At 41.5% G+C, this 22,060-nt stretch overlaps 1 protein-coding gene across 1 annotated transcript in view; it reads right to left on the bottom strand.

Annotated features, from left to right (window-relative positions):
• tshz3b (teashirt zinc finger homeobox 3b) overlaps window positions 1–20,628 on the bottom strand; it is a 40,555-nt gene extending 19,927 nt beyond the window's left edge. Inside the window, exons 1-2 of the mRNA XM_037691285.1 lie at window positions 20,131–20,628; window positions 19,348–19,814 (exon numbers count right to left, since the gene is read on the bottom strand). Of these exons, the coding sequence (XP_037547213.1) occupies window positions 19,348–19,387 (40 nt within the window). The 5' untranslated portion in view covers window positions 19,388–19,814; window positions 20,131–20,628. The remainder of the gene's footprint in view (window positions 1–19,347; window positions 19,815–20,130) is intronic.
• Window positions 20,629–22,060: the final 1,432 nt, after the last annotated feature.

Here is a 22,060-nt window from a genome sequence, read left to right as displayed (position 1 = left end):
ATCTTATTTATTTATTAATTTTTTTAATTTATTTATTTTGATGACACATTTTGTCCTTCATCAGTCTGAGAGAAAAAAACGAAAGAAAGAAAGAAACCGTCCAGATTACCTGACTTAACTTTGTTGGATTTTCTACCTGGATTATTGTGCATGAACTTTGATGTTTTGAACCACTTTGGCTGTGGCTGCTTCAGCGGAGTCCACAGGGGAGAGGCCAGACTCCAGAAACCATCTTATCACCATCAAACTGGTTGGTCCACTATGTACAGTAAGTGTGCTGCTTGTGGGACTGAGTTTGTCGTGGCTCCTCAGACTGATGAAGTCCTTTGGATGAAGGACGAAACATTTAATTAAAAAATAAAATAAAATAAAGCGTCCAGATGACCTGACCAAACTTTGTTCGAGTGACAAAAAATAATTTTTCACAATGTTTTACTTGGTTAAGATTTTTTCAAGCTACACTTTTTTTGTGTATCTGTGAGCTCAATATACAAAACTTTTATGAAACAATGATATAAATATGTATATGCCTACAGTTATTTTGTGTCCAAGAATCAACATTTTATTTTTCAACGTATGGTTCACTTTATTCTGATTTTGTCACCATTAAACTTTGATTGCGTGCCAAACTGATATTTAGGTAAGACAACAGTAACATTATGTTTAAAAAGTTGTTTAGGTAGTCAAATGCTCATCCTCTGTGTTTTAACCTATAAGCGTGGAACTACTATTGGTGCAGACATGTTCCTGTTTTTAGTTTTCAACATTTGCCTTAGAATCTAGCTGTTTTTTGTTACATTTTCCTTTTAGCCATCCTATTTTAAAAAAAAACAAACCAAAAAAAAAACCCTGCAGTATGACTTTTTATAACTGTTTATTGTTGTTGCTGTTGTCCATTGTTGTCATCATTCTTTGTTGAAATCAGGTCTCTCTTGTAAATGAGTCCTCAAGGCTCAATGGGATTTACCTGTCTAAATAAAGGTTGATTGATTGGTGAAAAACATTCTTAAGAAGCAATTCCAAAATGTATATGTAACAGAAGAAAGTTAGCTGTCACTTTCAGCAAAGCTTTACAACTAGAAACATTTCACGTTTTATTTTCTGAGCAATAAGCTAGTCCAAAGAGGGGCTTCATCAACCAATAAATCAAACACAAACTTTAAAAATACTTATGAAACATAATGCACTGATTTGTGTTTCAAACACGTTCTTAATTTTAAATTGAAGAGTTTTTGTTCTGGACTTAAAGGACATCAACACTTGGGTTTAGTGTCTGATTCAATACTTTCTACTCTAACTTTAATTTGAAAGTTCACATTAGGCTGCTGCTGCAATATACTTTCAATTTAGGCTGCTATTTGGTTCAGTTTAAGCAATAAAAGTGGGCGGTTAAAATATGAAAAATGTCACTGCAGGCCTTAAAACAGACACTTTTATAACATCACCAACAAATGTGCACTTGGGGAAAATGGTTTTAAGAGTTTGTTCTGTTGTTGCCTCCATAAAAACCTATAAATAAATTAAAGTAATCTTTGAACCAAACACGATGAACCAGTGAGTTATACTGCACAGCATCCATTATAAAAAGGAATATATACAGTATAAAGATCAAACAACTGGGCACAAATGCATCATTTATGTGAAGAAAAAAAAAATACAGTGATATTTGTGTTGTACTTTATTTTGCTATGCAGTGAGTTGTGACACTCAAAAAGAGTAAAGCAGTGATGTCAGGACTTGACTGCAGAGATGACAGCATGCATACAGTCTGAACACCCCCTCTCCCAAACAACAAACCACTGCAGCCTGTCTACCTCTATCATCCAAAGAGCAGAACTCCAGTAAAAACAATAAAACAGACACAGCGTGTGCACCTTGCATTATAGAATCATGTGAGCAGTATTTATCCCTCAGGTTTTATGAAAAGTTTAGTTTATCGTGATGCTATTTCCTTTTAAATATGACTTATTTTTACACAAAATTAGCACATACCGTTTTTTTTTCCACATGCTATGCGTTGGGCTGTTCAAAATATCAGGAGGAAAACTGTCATTACCGTGTAAATATATATATTAATTTAGCAAAGAGATCTAAACAAATGTCGGCAATTGAAAAAAAGGAAATAGTGAGATTGTTACTACTGCTATAGACTGCCTCAGATTGGCTCTGCTGGGTCAGTCATGGCCCGAGTGATGATAAAGTTTGACTATCAGGAAGTATAAGCAGGTTTAAGTGGAGATGCAGAGGTCCGGGACTCACAGTCCAGGCTCAAACCTAAGAACTCACTCTAAAGTGCGACACATCGATCTCACTCTGCCATTATTTAAAGAATATAAAAAAAAAAAAAACTTTTGCATACATATTTTTTTTCAAACAGCATCAGTGTGTCTATGGCATTCTGTTCATAAGTTAACAAGAAAACTAAAACCAAATGAATGTTAATGCAACATTCTGCTCATAGGATTGTTTCCTAGACAACAAGTTTAATTCACAAGGTACAACATGACTTTTACTAACTGGCTTTTTTTAAAGAATGTGATTTTTTCTGTTCAGTGCCCTGAGATGACTTCTGTTGTGACTTGGCACTATAGAAATAAACAGAATTGAATTGAATAATCGTTTGTGTCTTCCTGTTCATTGGTCAGTTTTTATCTCCATGCGCTTGCTTCTTTCCCATGCAGTTGTTATGTCTCTACGTGTGTTCCGAACATTTGGCCGCTCTGTGTAAACTCCAGATAACGAATGGTGGTGAGAAAATTTGGGACGTCAAAACACAACAGAACCATGCTTGGGAGACCAATGATGCAACAGTGTGAAGGAGACAGGTGTGTGCATGAAGGTGTGGCTCACACACACCCAGTAACACCCTTACACAGTCATCTATAAACCAGTTAATACACAACACTCGTTTATTGGTTTTTAATATGATTTGCCAGGCAATTTAAAAGTGTATGTGCCAATTAAAATATTTTAAATGGTTATTGTACGTGATTAATCTTTTTTTCCATTTTTTAAATATAAAACATCTGATTAGGAATTTAAATATCAGGTGTTGCACATCAAAAGTACTCCAAAGACTGAGAGCCAGATTTCTAATATTTGAGGAAAGGATCGGATACAGAAACTAAACATATAGGTCATGTTCCTACATGACATTAACATCCATTCATCCATCCATCCATACATCCATCCATTCATCCATTCATACATCCATACATACATCCATCCATACATACACACACACACCACGTACGTACGTCCATCCATCCATCCTGTTACGGAGTTGCGTCTCCAGGATAGCAGCTTTAGCAGGGAGGCCCAGACACCTCATTCCACAGCCTCCTGGGTTTCCCCTGGGGTGTCTTCCCAGTTGGACATGCCCAGAAAGCCTCCTTAGGTATGTGTCCAGCGGGCATCTTTAACAGATGCTCAAACTGCAACACCTCATCTGGTTCTACTCGATGCCATTAACAACATGGATGATTTGATTGCAGGTGGACTACAGTGACTGAGAGCATTTCTATTTGGCAGGTAAATGTGTAGCCTAAAACTTCTTTGTGATCTGATGCCAATGACTTGCTCTGTATGCAGATACACATGCAGCATGTCACGCCTTGAGCTGTGCGACTGAACAACAAACAGGACATCAGTAGGGCTTTTGGTGTACTGGTTAGTAATTATTCAGACATCTGAATGGTATTATTTAACATTAACATGATTCAGAACCATTTGTCTTTTTGCTGTTGTTGTTGTTGATTGTTTAATGTCAGAGTGAAAATGTATTCAATGTGTATTAAGGCCGTTTACTCACATATTTTGTGCAGTCCAATCACTAAGGACAAATGTTAATGACAGGTGTCATACAGCCAAGTAGAAAAAAAAAAACTAGTCAGAAGCAACATCAAAATTACAAAAACATTCCTAAATTCCAAAACGGACAAACTGAGAGTTTAGAGTTATGCTTCTTTAGTTTGCCTCTGCTCTTGCTTGACATAACAGACCTGAAACATGTCCACATCACTGCAGACACTCCCCAAATCCACCTGCAAATCTCGTCCTCGAAGCTTCATTTCACTCCCAGATCAGCATCGTCATCTCAGACTATGATCCAAACTTAGTTTGTTTTCAAACTAAGCTGTTGGTGCTGCATAGCAGCTTTTCTTGAAATGAAACAAGTGCTTTCTTACATTTCGAGGTTAGAACTTCCTCAAAAAGAATAAAAAAGCAGACCAGAAGAACGTGAGCAAAACAATAAAATACAGATCTTAAAACGTATCCACTTTTATCAGTTAATCTGACAAATGTATTTATCAAGCACCTCTTGTGATCCATACGTTGTTGTTTTTTTTTTAACTGGATAAGACAAACACTAAAATAATGATGCGTTTTACTTTTTCCTCAATTTGTTCACCTCTTATTTGTCTTCTTTGTGGTTAAACCGTCAAACAATCACTTAACACCAACAATTAGACGAAGCCAGTGATTTCCTCTGTGTGGTCTCTGCATTTAGATGCATACATGAAACTGGGGGGTGACAGATGAATTCCCATTGGCTTAGAGAGCTCATTCTTTTTGCCAGGCTTTTGAAATCCTTTTTGTTGTGTGTATGTGTGTGTGAGTCAGTCCATCTCCTCAAAATTAATTAGAGCAGTGCTCCTGACTAACAGGAGAATGAGTTTTATCAGCACTCACTCATTCCACTCCTTCACGTCTCTCTGAGCGTTCGAGGGAGGGAGAGAAGGGGTCAAATACACGACGGTGAGACGGAGGACAGAATCCCAAAGACGCTAAAACAAATTTGAGCATATTACAGCGAGGACGCCGCAATGTATTCTATTTTCTCCTCCTCTTCTTCCTCGTTTTTTCCAACCCCATAAGCAAGTATCAGCGAGGGTCATATCTTTTTAATTATCTTTCCTGTCTTTGATTAATTGTTTGGCGTGACAACGGCGTGTTGGTAATGCTTTTCACCTGCCTCCACTGACTGACGGCCCCTCCGTCGAACTCAAAAGCAAACAGCTGCTGCCATGATTGCCTAGCAACCGGCCGGTGATGGATGAGTGGAAGAGATGGATGGCCACAATAAATCACCGCGTCTGCCTTGGTGCTACAGAAATCTGGAAAGAGTGAAGAGGATGGAAAGGAAGGAAGGATCGACGTGAAGGTGGGAGCGAAACCCAAATCTCCAAACTGTTTGCTTACAAATAATTGAACAAATGAAATTATTTGGAGTACTAAAAACGTTCCTCTTCCTTTTTTTTCCAGCATGGTTTTACTATTTATTGAAGAATGTAAAAACAGTTAAAAATACTTAAATGATCTACATGTGATCATTAAATATGTATGGATGATAATCCCAAATTTGGAACATCACATACCTAAAAAAAAAGTCACAAAAACACCAGTAAACTGTGAGATTAACTTTAATTTTTAAAACTGCATGCATATATTAATTATTTTAGTATTTTTGTGATTGTAAATGCCTCAAAAACCTGAGGAGACATAGATTGTAGAATAAACACTTTTTTTTTCAGTTTGGATTTTAAATCCTGTCATTGCAATTTTTACTGTGAAATTTTGGCAGCCGTAGCTGCCAGTGCATTGCTATAAATTCAACGATCACCGCTTACAGATAAAAAGTTAAACAGTGGTAGATAAATAGTAAATAATGATAATCCCTTTTGGAGTAATAATTCTTACATCTTCCTCAATTCATTTACCGTCACTTGAAAATTTCCAAATTGCATAAAAGCCAATGAGGGCTGAAAGGTGAATGGAGGAGCAGCTACAGTTAGAGTTATAGAAATATGCACTCAAACAGACTGCAAACAAGGAAGCAGACTAAAGAAACAAAGTTCAAAAAGTGATGGGTGACTAGTCACTACTTGTTTTTATTTATTTATTCTCTTTTGTGTCACATGATTCAAGAGCCAGCTCCATCTGGAGCCTCAGAGAGCTAACACAACTTCAGAATCAGAATAAACTTTATTATCATTTCACCGAGATACAATGAGATCATGTACGTACAGTCATCCGAAAGATGGGCGGAGTGCACGAAACTGCTACTATGAAAGCGCAGCCCTCATTACTTGTTTCAAAGATCAAATAAATATATATACTTTTTTATGTTCAAACATAATTTAGTGTACAAAATAATGAGAATTCCACTTAATATTACCAAAACACTTTGTTTGGAAACTTGTGTCTCTCTGGATTGTTTAACTAATTGTTATCAGAGTTAGGGTGTTTTCACACCTGATAGTCCGGAAGACTCGGTTCGATTGGGAACCAAAATTCGGAACATTTGTTTACATTTCAGCTGGTGTGGTTCACATTCACACTGCACTGAGTCAATTGAGCCAACCTGTTCCCCCCCTCACCTGTGGTGGCGCTGCACCAAGAACTACTGAAGGAAACAACGCAAAAACCTCTGAAGAAGACACTGAGCGCAATTTACTTCTTCTAGAATTATAAACAAAAAAACGGAGTGGCGTCACATTTTAAAGGCTTTAGAATTTCTGTTTTGTCCGTGGCACATGATCCAAACAAAGATTTTTCTACAATGGACTCAGCATTGTGGTGGCAGAATCCGTTAGTGGTAGAAATGTGCGTTTGTTTTGGTTGTATTTACCCAAAATGCCATGCGCTGTAGTTCACTTCCTGCTTTTGGAGCGGTCTCTGGTCCGCTTGCATTCACAATGCATTCGAGCCACGCTAGAGTTCACTTCAACCGGACCGAGGCCTAGATTTTTAGGCGGACCAGAGTTTGCTGTTTTGGTCCGTATCAGAGTTCGATTGCGCATTCACACCTCCCCAAATAAACTGGACCTTCTAGGCAAATGGACTAGAGTTTGATTAAAGCGGACTAAACAGGGTTGGTATGAATGCACCCTCTGAGTCCATATCTGTAATGTTAGAAAAGAGAGGGTGGGAGAGAACCGTGTCTATCATGAACTGAAATCTTCAAGTCTTAAATCTTTGTTTTGGCTTTAACTGCTGCAGAAGTTGCCCTCATTTTACTTTTGATTCTTTTTTCCTTCATTTTGTTGAGACCCCAACTGTCCAGGCTACCACAGTTCTTCCCTTTATCTTCTATGTCCAACACACACAAACACACACATCTGCAGCTCAGGTTACAGCTTTGTAGCTATCCAGTCTAAATAAAATGGTAGTGATGAATGGTGGGGCCAGATTCGTATCCATCAACAGGCTCTTTTTTAAGAAGCATCCATCTTCTATAAGGCCTCCCTTTGAATCTGTGGAGGGCGAACAGACTGCGCTGCCAGAACCCATGGGGGAGACTTGTGAGCAGTTGCAAGTTTGTGTGTCAGATAAGACATCATGACTGATACACGCCTGCGAGCAACCCCCAAGATACAAGAACATGGAGGAGAGACGTGCAGGATTGTTACTGACACACAAACACAAATGCACATGAGTAACGGAGCTAAAGGTTCACAAGCTGCACTGGTTAATAGTATGGAATGGGAGCATCAATTACAGTTTACTTGCTTGTATTATAAACTATTACAAACATGTTTTATTTGACCTGGTCACCCACTGGAGCACACACACACAAAAAAAGTTGGAGCAAAACAGTTGTAATAAATAAATGAAAATAAACTACAGATGAATCCTTATTTAGCACCACCTACTTCTCCTGCCCTCCCTCGCACATTCAGACAATAATTACCCTCTTCCCATGTTTTCCTCTCTGCTCCTCACTCGTCATCCTTCCCTCCTTCCTTGGAGAACCTCAGAGGCAGAAGGGGAAACAGCCTCACACACTGAAGCACACACAGCACGCACACACCAGTATGCACTACCACACACATGAGGCCCTGGCAAGGCCCCGTTTGATAAATGACACACATCACCGTGTCAGAAGAGAAGGGTGGGTCTGTGATGTATGGTGTGGACGATGAGAGGGGGAAATCGACTGTTTGGCAGTGAGACGTCTACAAGCTGCCCTCCTCCTCTGGTTTCTGGAAAACTCTAAGCACACACAACCACATACACACCACACCAGGGAGAGATCTACAGTAATATGCAGGCCCATTCATAACCATGGTCAAATTCTCTCTCATTACTGGGTGAAAGTTTTAATAAAACAAGTGGGCCAGGATGCCCTGATTCTTCCTCCTTGCTCCTCGGGTCTCTGCATACTTCTTTAATTCTAGGACCTTTGCACTACCCAGCTGAGCTACACAGAAGAGGAGTTCATTGAGGAAAATCAAAAAAAAAAAAAACTGAGGAAGAGAAGGAGGGAGAAGCAAACGCTTGATGTGGGCAGGCAAGCGGTGAAGGGACGCAAAGATATCAATCACAGACCCGTTTGGCAACACAGATACTAGTATTTCAAATAAAACAGCCAAACCGAGACAAATAGCCTTAGCACGGGGCTGTAACCCGATCACCCCCACCCACCCGCCCCAGCACCACCTTTTGTAACTACTCCTAAAGTGGAGCTTCAAGCTTCAGCTTTGTCTTCCCCCCACCTTTCTTTTCCTCCCTGACTATCTTTCTCCTGACTCTTTTTCTCTTTGTCGCTACCAGGCGAGGTGGCTGACATCTGCAGAGTGCATTTCCAGGGAAAAAAATGTGTCAAAGGAGTGTGATGCACTCTTTTGCACGCATGCACACACACACATCCACACACACACACACACACACACACACACACACATACAGACGGCCCCCCTTGCTTGGTTTCATTAGCTCACTGGCAGGGTGGCACTTCTCAAGCTCATTACTGAGGAAGGATTTATGGCACGGCAGCCAGTGGCGGAGAAAAGGCATCTGTCAATAATTGCAGGGAGCAGCAACTCCCATCTCCACCAGCTTTGAAATCTCATTAGGTATGCAGTTATCAGGCATAAAGATCAAAAACATTACTCAGCTCCGACAGAAACCGACCAAGAAACATTAATTAGCAACAGGCCCTCACAGTATAAAATAAAACAGCCTTCTTCTCCACTCCTCTCATCTCTTACGGTTTATTTTTTTCTTCTGCTTTTCAACACGGTCGACTTTCTCCCTCCTCCCATCACCTGCCTCCTTGCTCTTGACTCTCCCAGAGAACAGAAAACAGACAGAAACACACACATGCTGAATGTATACCGAGTTAAACACACATGTCCTACTATAGCCTGCTGAGAAACAAAACATAACAGACACTCCTTGTTAAACTCATACACCTTCAGTTCAGACACACACACACGCACAGTTACGTATGTTGGTGCGGAGAGTGAGAATAACCCCCAGCATATGAAACTGATCAGAATGTGAAACAAAAAAAGAAGGAAAACTGGGACGGGAAAAGGATGTCAGCGTGTCCTTTGGCAGTGACTGAGCGGTGACCATTCAGCCAAGTAGGTATACACACGCATGTGTGTGTGTGTGTGTGTGTGTGTGTGTAAAAGAAAGAAATAGTGTGTGTATATACATGAGGAGAGAAGAGGAAGGCGCTGTCAGCCTGAGAAGGATGTCAGCTCAGGCTGGCCCTGATTACCAGGGCCTCAGACGGGTCCTTGCTGGCTCCCCTGCCTTTCATCACAGCCACTATTAGGCATAAACACACACACAGATACACACACGTGCACACGCACACACAAAAGACTGATGGCTGCCAGTCTCATTTAGTTTCCCCAAAAGCCTCCGTGGGAAAGACTTCTGATTGTCTGAGAGTGCACACAAACACACACATGCACATTTTGCAGACGTACAGACAACCCCCACTGGGGGTAAGAAGAAACTGAGACCTGGAGCAAAGCCCAGATGACACTCAAGAGATGTCCCCGTACACACACTCACATGCAGACACACTCTCATCCCACAAGCTCAACTGCAGTTTCTTTATTTCCTTAAGCCCCCTCTGACTCACACACACTGTATACACACAGCATCCCATGTGTCTTGAACCAGAAGGGGCGTATATGAAACAGACCAGATACACTTTAAAAATATAGTGAGCCATAAACAGAGTCCATCCGTCTTGCTGGAACCAGTGCTGGCTACTTAGTGGACCTCCAAAAAGTGATTTTACCCAGCAATGAATGACAAGAATTTTAATTTCAAGCGATTTGCCAATAATCCCACAGCCAAACCTTGAGATTCTATAATAAAACGAGTGCGCTTCTGGGCCTGTTGTTACAAAAGTGTGCAAATGGATGCACATATTCCTGCCTTGTCTCAGCACCAGAAGTGTTTGTGTGAGAATGTGTGACGTTCCAGTTGTAGCTGTTTTCCCAAAGTGCTTCTGTGTGGTCCAACCGCCAACCAGCTCACAGCAAATGGCTATTTACATTATAGGAAACAACTTTTTTTAATCAAAAGTTTTCAAAGTTTGATACAAAGTTTACTTTACTGGAAGCTACTATAAAATGAAGTTATGCAACAAACTGATTACTAAATGTGTAATCTAACAGCTTGGATAGTTGTACAATAACTTTGGTAATTTACTTATGTTTTGCCCAAGTTAAGTATGTATATATATTTTAAAATGTTAAGTGAGGTCCTCTGGATGGATTTGTCTTTGAAACGTTTCATCTTTTATCCAAAAGACCTTCAGTCATTAAAATATATACTTTCATGCACTGAATATTGTGATATTTACTATTTCTGTTGTGATTTGGGGATTTTAACCGTTTTATGTCTGATTTTGTGTTATTTTCTTTCTTTTAATGACATTTTTCATACGCTAACTTTGAATGTAATTTTCTGTGAAATTTAAATAAAACACTGAAACTTCCTGCATTCAAGATATTAACCAATGCTAGTAATGGTCTTTTTTTGTTGTTGTTGTTGTTTTACAAACTAATACCACATTGTGTGTTAAAATGTTATATTGACTCAATGTGTTGTCCACTCTGCAGCCTGATTTTAATATTTTGAGAGATTTGTTGAAAATTTACCTGATAAAATGTTATAAATATACCTGAGGCTGTTGTTTCAAACTTTACGTTTTCAGCACCCATGTTTGTATGACCAGGCAGAGCATCGTTAAACGTTTAATCAGGACTGCTTGACATATTAACTCTCTCATTTGTTTGACTTTCCTGTCACATTTTGGAATTTTCATCACCTATTTCATTTAATATATGATGGGTTAACCGTGTGCATTTATTAGCCCATATAGATAAAGTTGTTGATCATAAATAAAACTTGAGGAAAATCTCTGATCCTGACCTATCTGTGGATATTAACATCATTTTATTGTAGAAATGTCCACGCATCGTAGATGTGAAGACCACCAAGAAACAAAACAGGAATATGATCCACTTGAGAACCATCTGCCCATTGCTGCCCCGTGTTTACTCGTTAGTTTTATAAGGTTTGATTTGGACTGCATAGCTCCTGAGTTTGCAGTGACTTTAATCCCATTCGAGTTGCTCTTGACACACAACTATTTTTAAATCAAAGTAGAGATCATAATGAAAGCAGAGGCTTTCATATTCATTGAAACCTTCTTTTTTTATTTACATATTTAATCAGATTTAATAACCCAACAATTTTCAGTCTGGTCATCTGGACAGTTTCTTTTTTTTTGTGCTGAAATGTTTCACCTTCCATCCAGAAGGCTTCATCAGTCAAGGAAACACACAACACAAAACTGATTCTTCCCCCAACAGCTTACTCCAAAGTGGAACAAACCAGTTATGTTGGTGCTAAGATGGTCTCTTTGGCACGCCCCCTCCTCCGGTGCTGGCCCTCTCCCTCGTCAACAGTCATGTCAAACTGGTTTGTTTCACTTTGGAGGAAGCTGTTGAGAGAAGAATCAGTTTTGTCTTGTGTTTCTTTGACTGATGAAGCCATCTGGTTGGAAGGTGAAACGTTTCAGCACAAAAAAGAAACTGTGCAGATGACCAGACTGAAAATTGTTGGATTGTATACCTGGATTACTGAGCATGGACTTTGTTGGTTTTGAACCAGTTTGACATGACTGTCGATGAGGAAGAGGGCCGGCACCGGAGGAGGGGGCGTGCCAAAGACACCATCTTAGCACCAACATAACTGGTTTGATCCACTTTGGAGTAAGCTGTTGGGGGAAGAATCAATTTTGTGTTGTTTCCTTGACTGATGAAGCCTTCTGGATGGAAGGTGAAACGTTTCAGGACAAAAAAAAAAAAAGAAACTGTCCAGCTGACCTGACTGAAAATTGTTGGATTGTATACCTGGATTACTGAGCATGGACTTTGTTCATATTTAATAACCTCACGTTAACGTTGAGAAAGTCTATCAGAATAGGTTTAGTTCCACTAGTGTTTACTTACTTTTCATAACACAAGACCAAAAAGAAAGAAAAAGAAACAAACTTTTGCACATACTCATCTAGAAGCATAATCCAGAGCTTCCTCTTCAAAATACAATCTTTAGGGAGGAAAAGGAGAAAAGGGAGGAGATAGACCAAGTAGAAAGGAAGCAGAATTGGGGAAGAAGGTGGGTGGGGGCTAAAAGGGATGCAGTCTTGTGAGCCAATTTAAGAAATAACTGCTGATGCATCAGCTATTGACTGTTTGAGCGCTCGTGATAACGCTCAAGGCGAAACTGGGAGCGAAATGACAGCCTCAACTGCCTGCAATAAAGTGCAGTGCGCCAGACCAAGGGAGCTCTAATTGACAGCTGTCAACCTAATGGGAGCCATGACGGAAGATTCTGGGAGAGGGAGGAAAAGAAACACTGTTTATAAACTATCAGCCACTTATCCTCAAGAAATGGAGGGGAAGGATATGAGGGCGCTCTCAAGCCTCTTCCTCGTGCTCTTTCTCTCCCTCCATGATTGTCGTTTGTCTGCTTGCTTGCTGTTTCATTCATTTCTACTTTTCTCTGCCCTCGCACGTAATCTTTTTTTTTTTTTTTTACAATCTCATTCCCATCCTGTCTTTTGCTATGATAGAATATTTAACCATGCTAGAGTTCTCCCATTTTATATCTCCTCTCTCCCGCTCTTGGTTCATTGTGGCAAAGAGGGGCAGGGGCTCTGAGAAAAGTAGAAGGAGGCCATAACAAATCACCATGTCAGTGAGCTGCCTGGGAAAAACTCACTCTGCACAAAGTAGTGCTGGGAGAAGGGCGCACACAGACACACAGAGACAAACAGAAACAGAGAACGTTTTTATCTATACGTGTATGCAAACGGTAAATGTGGTAGGTTTTAACAACTGAAGAAAAGATGAGGTTTAGCTGCTTATTTTTGCATCTACAAAGTGATAATTTTGGATGACTTTAACTGGCTACAATAATTGTGAATTCATTTTTAACTCCAAGACATTAAAACTCTGGTATCACTTTACGAAAAGGCTTCCCATATTGATGGATACTAAATTGTCAATAGATATGTTATTAATCCCTCTATAAACACAAGAAATATTATATGCTAAAGAAATAGGTTATTAATTAATTAATGCTTATTGTGCTTACAAGGTATTAACTTAGTCTGAAATGTTTAATATAACAACTCTAGATTAAATATATCGATGAACAGATTTGGTTCACTCTTTGGCAAGAAACTGGTCAGTTTTGCCTCTGTCACCCTTAATTAATGCACGATAAGCAGTTAGTAATGCTTTATAAAGTGTTTATAGAGGAATTAATTATATATAAACTATTTATTAGCGATCTATAAGAGGAGCCTTATTATAAAGTGGTAACAAAACTCTTTCCCTCCAACCTGGAGGGGGTTAGAACAATGGAATGAGATCCTGGATACGAGTGGATGAAATTAGTTTCCTCCACAACATACAGTAGAGTCCACTCAGCTCTAGAGAAAGGTTGAGGAGTTGCTTCTCCTCTGCGTCAAAAGGAGCCTGCTGAGGAGGTTTGGGTATTCAGCAGGGAGGAGACCAGAACATGCTGGAGTGACTCTCTGTGGGATGCCTTGAGATTCCCAAAGAGGAAATGGAGAATGATGAAGGAGAAAGGCATGTCCATGTTTCCTGCTACACCTTCATAACCCAGTGGCAGATAAGAGGTTAAAGACGGATTCATCTAGTTTTAATCTATTTAACTCAAGAGCCAAAAAGTTACAGATTAACTTGTAAAATGTTTACCAAAACTACAATCAACAAAATCATTTTCTACTTCATTCCAACCATAACTTTTTCACAAAACTACATTTAAAGAAAAACACCACCGTCTTAGCATCCACCCCAGCAAACACAGAACTTTCTTCTAGAGAGCAAAATGTTCAGTCAGGTCATCTGGATGGTGTTTTTTTTTTTTTTTTTTTTTTTTTCTGAGACGTTTCATCCAAAGGACTTGTTCAATCTGAGGAGCCACTAAACAAACTGGGTCCCATAAGCAGCACACTCCCATAGTAGGAAAAAAAAAACAAAAAAAAACATTTTGCTGGTGATGAGATGGCCTCGGGGACCCACTCTCTCACTCGTCAACTCCTCTGAGGCAGTCATGCCAAACTGGTTCAAAACACCAAAGTTCATGCTCAATAATCCAGGTACAAATTCAACAATGTTCAGTCAGGTCAACTGGATGGTTTCTTTTTTTGTTTTGTTTTTTTGCATCCAAATGAATCAATCAAAGGACTTCTTCAATGACTGAATAAGTCCTTTGGATCAAGGACGAAATGTCTCAGAAAAAAAAAAAAAAAGAAACTGTCCAGATGACCTGACTGATTATTGATGGATTTTTACCTGGATTATGGAGCATGAACTTTGGTGTTTCTTCTAGAGAACATATTTCTGTTGGTTACATGAACTTGGCCGGTCACTGCGCTCATTAATGTGTCAAAGCTTCAACTTCTCCTTAGCCTGTTTCACATGATCCCAATCTCCGTCTGGTATAGCACTTTATAACCAAAGAGTATTGTTAAAACATCTTTCAAGTCATTTTTTAAATGTATTTCCTTTTGTATTTTGCTCACCGAGCTCTTATCATCATCCCCTTCAGGGCATTGACAGCACCAACAACAAACCTTTTCTATATTTCATATAGTATGAGATCTGAGCATAAACAGGACTGTTAGCGTTTTGACTGAAAAAAACACAAAAAGACCAAAATCTAAAGCTGTGAATGTTTTTTTTCCTCCACTTTTGGAGCATGTTTAGTGTCCACACTCTCCAAGTGTCCACTTCATTAGAAACCGCAGTACGACTTTCACTTCAGGGATGAGTAACCTCTGAATTTCATTACTCTGCGACGGACTTCTTTTGTCACGGCTTAAAGGTCATTTCCAGGTGACGAGCTTTGAAATGCTGAAGAGTGTTAGTAGGCACAAAGGAAACAAATTAAAGGTGGCAACGTATCCTGAACTGAAAAGTGAAAAACAGGCATTGCATAAAACTGTTTATCTTAAGAAAAAGTTAAAGAAAATGCTTTTTTTTTTTTTTTTATCCAGAAATCCTTTCTCAGCAAAGTTAAATGTATATTATGAAGCAAAATGTAACTGGTCACACATGAGCCAATACAACAAATTACATTATTAAAGGGGGTATCGGTAACTCTAAATTGCCCCTATGTGAGTGAGAGAGCTAGAATAGTTGTTTGTCTCTATGTGTGTCCCTGTGATGGACTGGAGACCTGTCCAGGGTGTCCCTCGCCTCTTGCTTGACCCCTGCGACCCAAGAAGGATGAAGCGGGTAAAGATAATGATGGATGGATGGTAGAGGTTGCAAATACATGTCTGTTGTGGTATTGCTGGAAAAATAAGTCACAATTCTTAATTCCTTAAAATCTAAACATTTAATCCATATTGTCATTCATTATTTGGAACAAAAGCTCTAATCCAAAATGATGTCATCCTTTATTAACACGCTTTTTATTTGCTGCATGTATCTCCTGTATGAAAGCATCCTTTATGCTATGGTATGCCTTTGCTAGAATTGTGTCCTATTTCCTGCCAAACAAGGTGAAAATGTGACTGTGTGAATGTGTGTGAGTCTCCCCGCGCCCTACTGTGAATCTGTGTGAGTGAGTATATTTAAATGGGCCACTGCATCTCGACTTAGATCCACCGCGAGTGCAACGTTAACACATCAAGCATGATTAATCTCCCGCTCTCATCTACAATCAATCACATGCTCTTGCAAATCTGCATGCACACACACACACACACACACACACACACACACATCCTCAGAAGCAGAGAAATCACAGAAATCAGCTGCTTTACCCCCCTCGGCTGCCATCTATCTCCTGCCGGACAGAAGCAAATCTGTCTTGATGTTAATATTTACATAAATCATGCTTAGCCCTTTTGGACACCATGCTGATGATAGGTGTTTCTGGGAAATCAACGCAGGTGAAAAATCTTCTACTCAGAGGAAAGTGTCGTTGAGTAGCTAATAATGACCCATGTCAACGTCATCAATCTGCGGCGGGCGCGAAGAAGGACAATCCCCTTTCACGCCATGCAGGGGGCAACTTAAACGTCCTGTATCCTACGGAAACCATGTATTTGCATGCAATAGAGTTGCATGCAAGTACCAAAGTTATGTAGCATTTCCGAAGCTAAATGTGCTGAACGTTTGATGTTCAAACTTCCTCTGCACTAACAATGATCTGTTTGGTCTCATCTGGCTTTGAAGCCCAAAGGTTGCGGGAGCTTTGTCTTCTATTCTATCAGGACCACTAAAACAATAAATACCCTTTCTAGTAAAACAATGTCAAAGGGAACGTGTTTATAGGGAATGAGCCGGACTACGCTTTTTAAAACATAAACCCAACAAGCCCAATCCTTCCTCGCACTTTGCGCTCCACCATTTAAACCCTCACCTGCTGGGGTGGCAAACGTAAAAGCGGGTGGACTAGCAGCCAAACGAGGACGACGTAAGACCAACTTGATTACAGCGAGCTATGCCGCAGACCTAATTGGCGAGCGTGACAGTGTGCAGAGCTTGTCATCTCCAATCATTAGGCCTGTCAGAGATCCATCAGATGTTCAGCTAATTAGGAGAACGCTAATGAAGCTGGCAAAACAACTCCTCTTTTTAGCTGGCTGAGTGCGCCGCGACATCAGGGTGGGAAGTGTATGAAGTGGTGGTGATGATGTGGAGAAGATGATGAGGTCTTTTTAGAAAGTAAAGGCCGTGTTTAAAGTCTCGCATGCATATTATATACAGCTGTTTTATTAAAATACATAACGTTGACGCCGATGTGGAACTATATTCTTTCTGCTGGGTAATAAGATCCAAATCTGCGCTTTTAAAAAAATATATATATATTTTCTCGTTTCAAAGAGCAAATTAGAACTGAAAAAAAAAAATTTAAATAAAACAAGAAAAAAAAGAAACAAAGTTCTAATCAAGACCTATAATTTGCAGCCTTCCCATAACTCTTGCCATTACGAGAGCGCAATCAGTTTGTCATCACTTCTTTGTGTGGCACCCAGTTCTCCTAAACCTTACAACTTGCAGCTGGAGTGAGGGCGGGTGAGGGGGAGAAGGGAGGGAGGCGAAGAGTAGGAAATGGGAGGATGAAAGAGACGTAAAGCATAAAGAACAGACAGTTGCCAATAATCTAAAATGAAATTCCTCCTTTGCTTCGTGTTTTTTCTCGTCCGCTCATCAAAGAAATAACCGCCTCATTTTCTTCCCCGCTCTCACTGCCACCACACTTACTCCCTCGTTCCAGATGAAAAAGCTTTCAGTCAACCATCCGTACATCCATTCATCCATCCATCCATCTATCCGTCAACCAATTCCTCCCCCCATCCACTGTGTCCATTAAGGCTGAAACATTTTGATCAAGTAAGGCTCAGAGATGACAATACACAAGACTCCCTGTGTGTGTGTGTGTGTGTGTGTGTGTGTGTGTGTGTGTGTGTGTGCGTGCCAACCTCTGATTGACCATTAGGGCCACTGATGAATGTGGCTGTCAGAGGGCAGACAATTAAATCAAATATGAAACAAAGTCTGTGACGGCCCCTCTGACGGAGCAGCCCATCTTCCTCCTCCCAGTAATAGCTATATTTTAGTACCAGTCTGCGTACACAATGAGTATTACAAGTTAGCCGTAAACTGGTTTTAAACTGGGTGGTGAAGGATCAGCAGCGGTAGTAAAAATAGAAAATACATACAAAGAAATAAAAGAAAAGAAACAAGGGTGTACCAGTTTGTGAAGCCAGACGTGACTGCAGGAGGCCCCGATTTCAAAGCAAACGGAGATCAGGAGAGAGAGCCGAGTTATTGACACTTATTGGGAATGAACAGATCAAAGGTACAGCCAGATGACGGCTGATCAATCAGGCGTCAAATCAAAGTTGGCAATTGTCCGTTAAAGCTTTGTTTCAGCACACACTCCCTCCTCGACCTGTGAAATAATCTTTACTCTATGAGAAAATGAGAAAAATCCCAGAAACTAAAGTGAAACCGACACGAGGAACGGAACATGAAGATGCTCCACCTTTAAGGATTCTCAGAAAGGCGACTACATCAGGACCTAAAGGGAACCGAAAGCTCGGGTTACATGGCCAATTAGAATTATCCACAAAAAAAATAACTGTGAAAGGAAGGCAAATATATCAAGAAAACATTAAAATTACAGCATCGCCAGAAAAAAAGTGTCCTCCAAGAAAATGGTCAAGCATCTCTAAGGTGTCTGCTTACACCCACGCCAAGGACAGCTCCTCTATAGACCCTTAACCCTGCAGTCAATATGAAGAAACGGAAGAAGAAGGAGGTGCATCAAGCGAGAAAACAAAGAAATAAAAGTCCGATAAAGAACTCCTTGTAAGAACAAAAACAGAAAGCAGGAAGAAAAATAAGTCCTGCCATAAAACATTTATAATAATAAATAAAATAAAACTTTTTTTTTTTTACGAAGGAACTTTGTAAAACACAAGAGCTGTCTAATGACCTGTGACCCTTTTAGAGAAATACATATGTCACAAGATCTAAACACATATTTTATTGTTTATATTAAAAAAAGTGCAATGTTGTTTTTTTTAGGAATATGTTAACATAAATATTGCCCTTTGATAATCTTGTGTATATTACATAAAGGTACATGAAATATGGGAATCCTACAACTAAGTGTTTACATGGAAAAAAAGTAACTCGAAGTGGCACAACTCTGTTTGAAAAGCAACAAAACAATAAATTATCAAAGAAGAAATTAAAAAAATATATATATAGTTCAGCGTAAACCAAAATGTTCTAATAACAGTGATTCTTAACTCTGATCTTTGACAGGTCTGTGTTAAAAAGAAAAAGAATAGTTCTCACAAGTCCTGTAGTGAGGCTGCTTGTTCAGATCACCAAATACTTTTGGAACCAGTATCAATAAAAAGGTGAAGTGTAGATGGGGGGGGGGGGGGGGGGGTTAAAAAAAGAGGGGGGGGGGGGGGGGGCAGTTGGAGGCAAAACGCATGCAAACCACAGAGCCTGTGCGTACCTGCGGCGCGCCGGGGCGCCTGCTGCTTCCTCCGCGGCATGTCGGCTTCACGGGCCCGGCAGGGAGTGTGTCTGTGGCCACGGTGATCCGAGGCTGCGTGGGGGATCCGACGAGCTTTGATACACTCTCCCCCCCGGCCCGCCCCCGCCTGCCTGGGTGCGCTTTCAGGGCTCCCACATAGATCGAGGTGGGGAGTGTGTTCAAGTAGAGGACGGAGGGCAGCTTTGGAAGAAAATCAGAGCCGGTACGAGCGAAGATCAAAGCCCGGGAGGGGGTTGGGGACCCAGCGTGGTGTCCCCCCCTCTCTCTCTCTTTCGCTCTCTTCTCTGTTCGGCGGTTCGGTCACGCGCTCTCCCTCCTGCTCGGGTTCGGATGGACGTGACAGAAGCGGAAAAAACCTGTGGGGGTGCGCGATCCACGCGGGGAGCAAAGCGCTTCGTGTGATCCTCTGGGCTGCAACAGGCGAGCTTTAGGAAACACACACACAAACACACGCACACACAAAACAGATGATTGCGTCAGTCAAAAGTCTGCAAACAAGCGTGCGCACATGACGAGCTGACACGAGTGAAGGCTGCGCCTCTTCTCGCGGTCCAGCCTCTCTCTGCCGCTGAACGGCGTCACATATCTCTCCCTCCCTCCCTCTGCCTCTCCAGCAGCCCTCTCACTCTCTTCCTGACATCCTCTGTCTTATTCTGGCCCCTGATCGCTTAACGTCCCCCCCCCCAACCTGCCCAGCCGTGGATGTGTGTAAAATACCCAAATAACACGCAGTGCACTTACTTTACGCGCGGCTCCTCTGTCCCGTTATCCACCAGCTTCCTCCTCCGCGCAGACTCTGGAGTCAGGAGCTGAAACCATCTTTCTTAAAATAAAAATAAAATAAAAAATCCAATCGCAGCTGATCAGTCAGGGAGAATTAGAATAAAAAAATAAAAATCAGCGGAGAGGAAGATGAAGAAGAGGAGAAGGTGTCGCCCACGCGCTGCCCTCTCTGGCGCGCGGCTGCCTTATTTTGTCCGAGAGCGCTTTGAAGGATCCGCTGAGGGCAAGTCTTTCAGTCAGCATGGGCGCGCGCGCACGTGCCAGCGCGCGCGTGTGTGTGTGCGAATCGATGAGATACGTGCTTGATTGGGTCTCCCTTGTTGTAATAATGTACAAGAGGAGGAGGAGGAGGAGGAGGAGGAGGTGACGGGATCAGGCTGCTCCTGTGCAGGCAGCCTGGTGGAGGAGCGCACGGATCAGCAGAGCTCCAGCGCCACACTGGCTGCTGATGCTACTTCTCTCTCTCTCTCTTTTTTTTTTTTTGGTCTATCTCTTTTTTTTTCTTCTTTCCCTTTCTTCTTTCCTTTTTTACCCGGGAGGAGTTATTGAAACCAGCAGGATGTTGCTCCGCCACCTCCTGTCCCAACTTAAAGAAACGGAAGAAAGTTCCTGTTGGTGTCTCCCTTCACAGGTGAGTTCAGCTGCTGGTTGAACTGGTGGAGGCGCAGTGAGTCACGTGACAAACGGAGAAAAGTTGTTTTTATTCAACTTGAGGAGAAATATTCTCTTGATTATTTTTTTTTTCAGGCAGTCCGGAGGCGGAAGGATGGATCAAAGGTTTCTCGTGGAGGGAAGAGAAGAACAAGGGAGGTAAGTTGCCAAAGGCTGCTCCCCTCCTCCTCCTCCTCTGTTCTCTCTCTCTTTCTCTCTCTCTCCTCCTGCCTTCCTCCGAGCCAGATGTGCAGCCGCCTCTCGCGCTCCTGGCTAACCACAGAAACAGTCCGTCCGTGGGTTGGATCCGCCGGTGGTGGTGGTGTTGGTGGTGGTGGTGATGGGGGTCTGATCTCTCTCCCCCGCAGCCTCCGCGTTTGTATCAGGGCTCGGGTCAAGCCCAGGAGCTCCTTCTTCCGCTCGGATGCTCGGTCGGACTCCGTGTCTCCGCACAACGAGGATGTCCTCGCGCTGAATCTCCCCGCGCTGACTGCGCGCGCGCCTCCACCGCCCGCCGTTAGATCCGCCCAAGCATCTGTCCGTCTTTCCATTGGTGCATCCATCAGTGTCACACACACACACACACGCACTCACATGCGCGCGCGTACGTTCCCTGCGACGCTATACAACACCCCTCCCACAGGACATGCGAGAAACTGACACGCAGCGAGCACGCGCTCCTGGCCAGCGAGGAGCTCCCATCCATCCTCTCTGACTGACACGGTCCCCTTCTAGAAATAATAAAACGCGTCTCTTTAGACACTGGTTCAGCTGTTTGTTGCTTTTCAGCTGTTTGTTGTTTTTCAGCTGTTTGTTGTTTTTCAGCTGTTTGTTGTTTTTCAGCTGTTTGTGTTCCTCACTGCGAGCAAACACAGACACGAGGAGAAGAAAGAGTTCACGTCAGGTTGGTGGTTTCAGTTCAAACATTCAGCTGCGCTTTTTAAGTGTTGTTAAATAAAAACACTAAGCTGTCCGTGCACGTCACTGCGCGCTCATAGACTCTGATCTAAAATGTTTGCTCGTGCGTCTAAAAAAATCTCGCCTTTTATTTACACTATCCATTTTTTTAAACAAGTTTAAATGTGATTAGTTTGAGTATTTAATTACTTTAAATTGATTTTAAGACTCCAACTAAGTTTTTTTGTTGTTGCTGAAAGGTTCATTTCACATCATCAGAGAGGGTTCAGACTCCCTGCGCGCTCCTTCAGGACCAGGAAGAGGAGGAGGTTTGTAACCC

The sequence above is a fragment of the Nematolebias whitei genome, chromosome 2 (assembly GCF_014905685.2).
Source record: "Nematolebias whitei isolate Nwh7 chromosome 2, NemWhi1, whole genome shotgun sequence".
Classification (NCBI taxonomy): domain Eukaryota; kingdom Metazoa; phylum Chordata; class Actinopteri; order Cyprinodontiformes; family Rivulidae; genus Nematolebias; species Nematolebias whitei.
The sequence above is the reverse complement of the archived record's forward strand: the minus strand, read 5'-3'. Positions and strand labels throughout refer to the sequence as shown.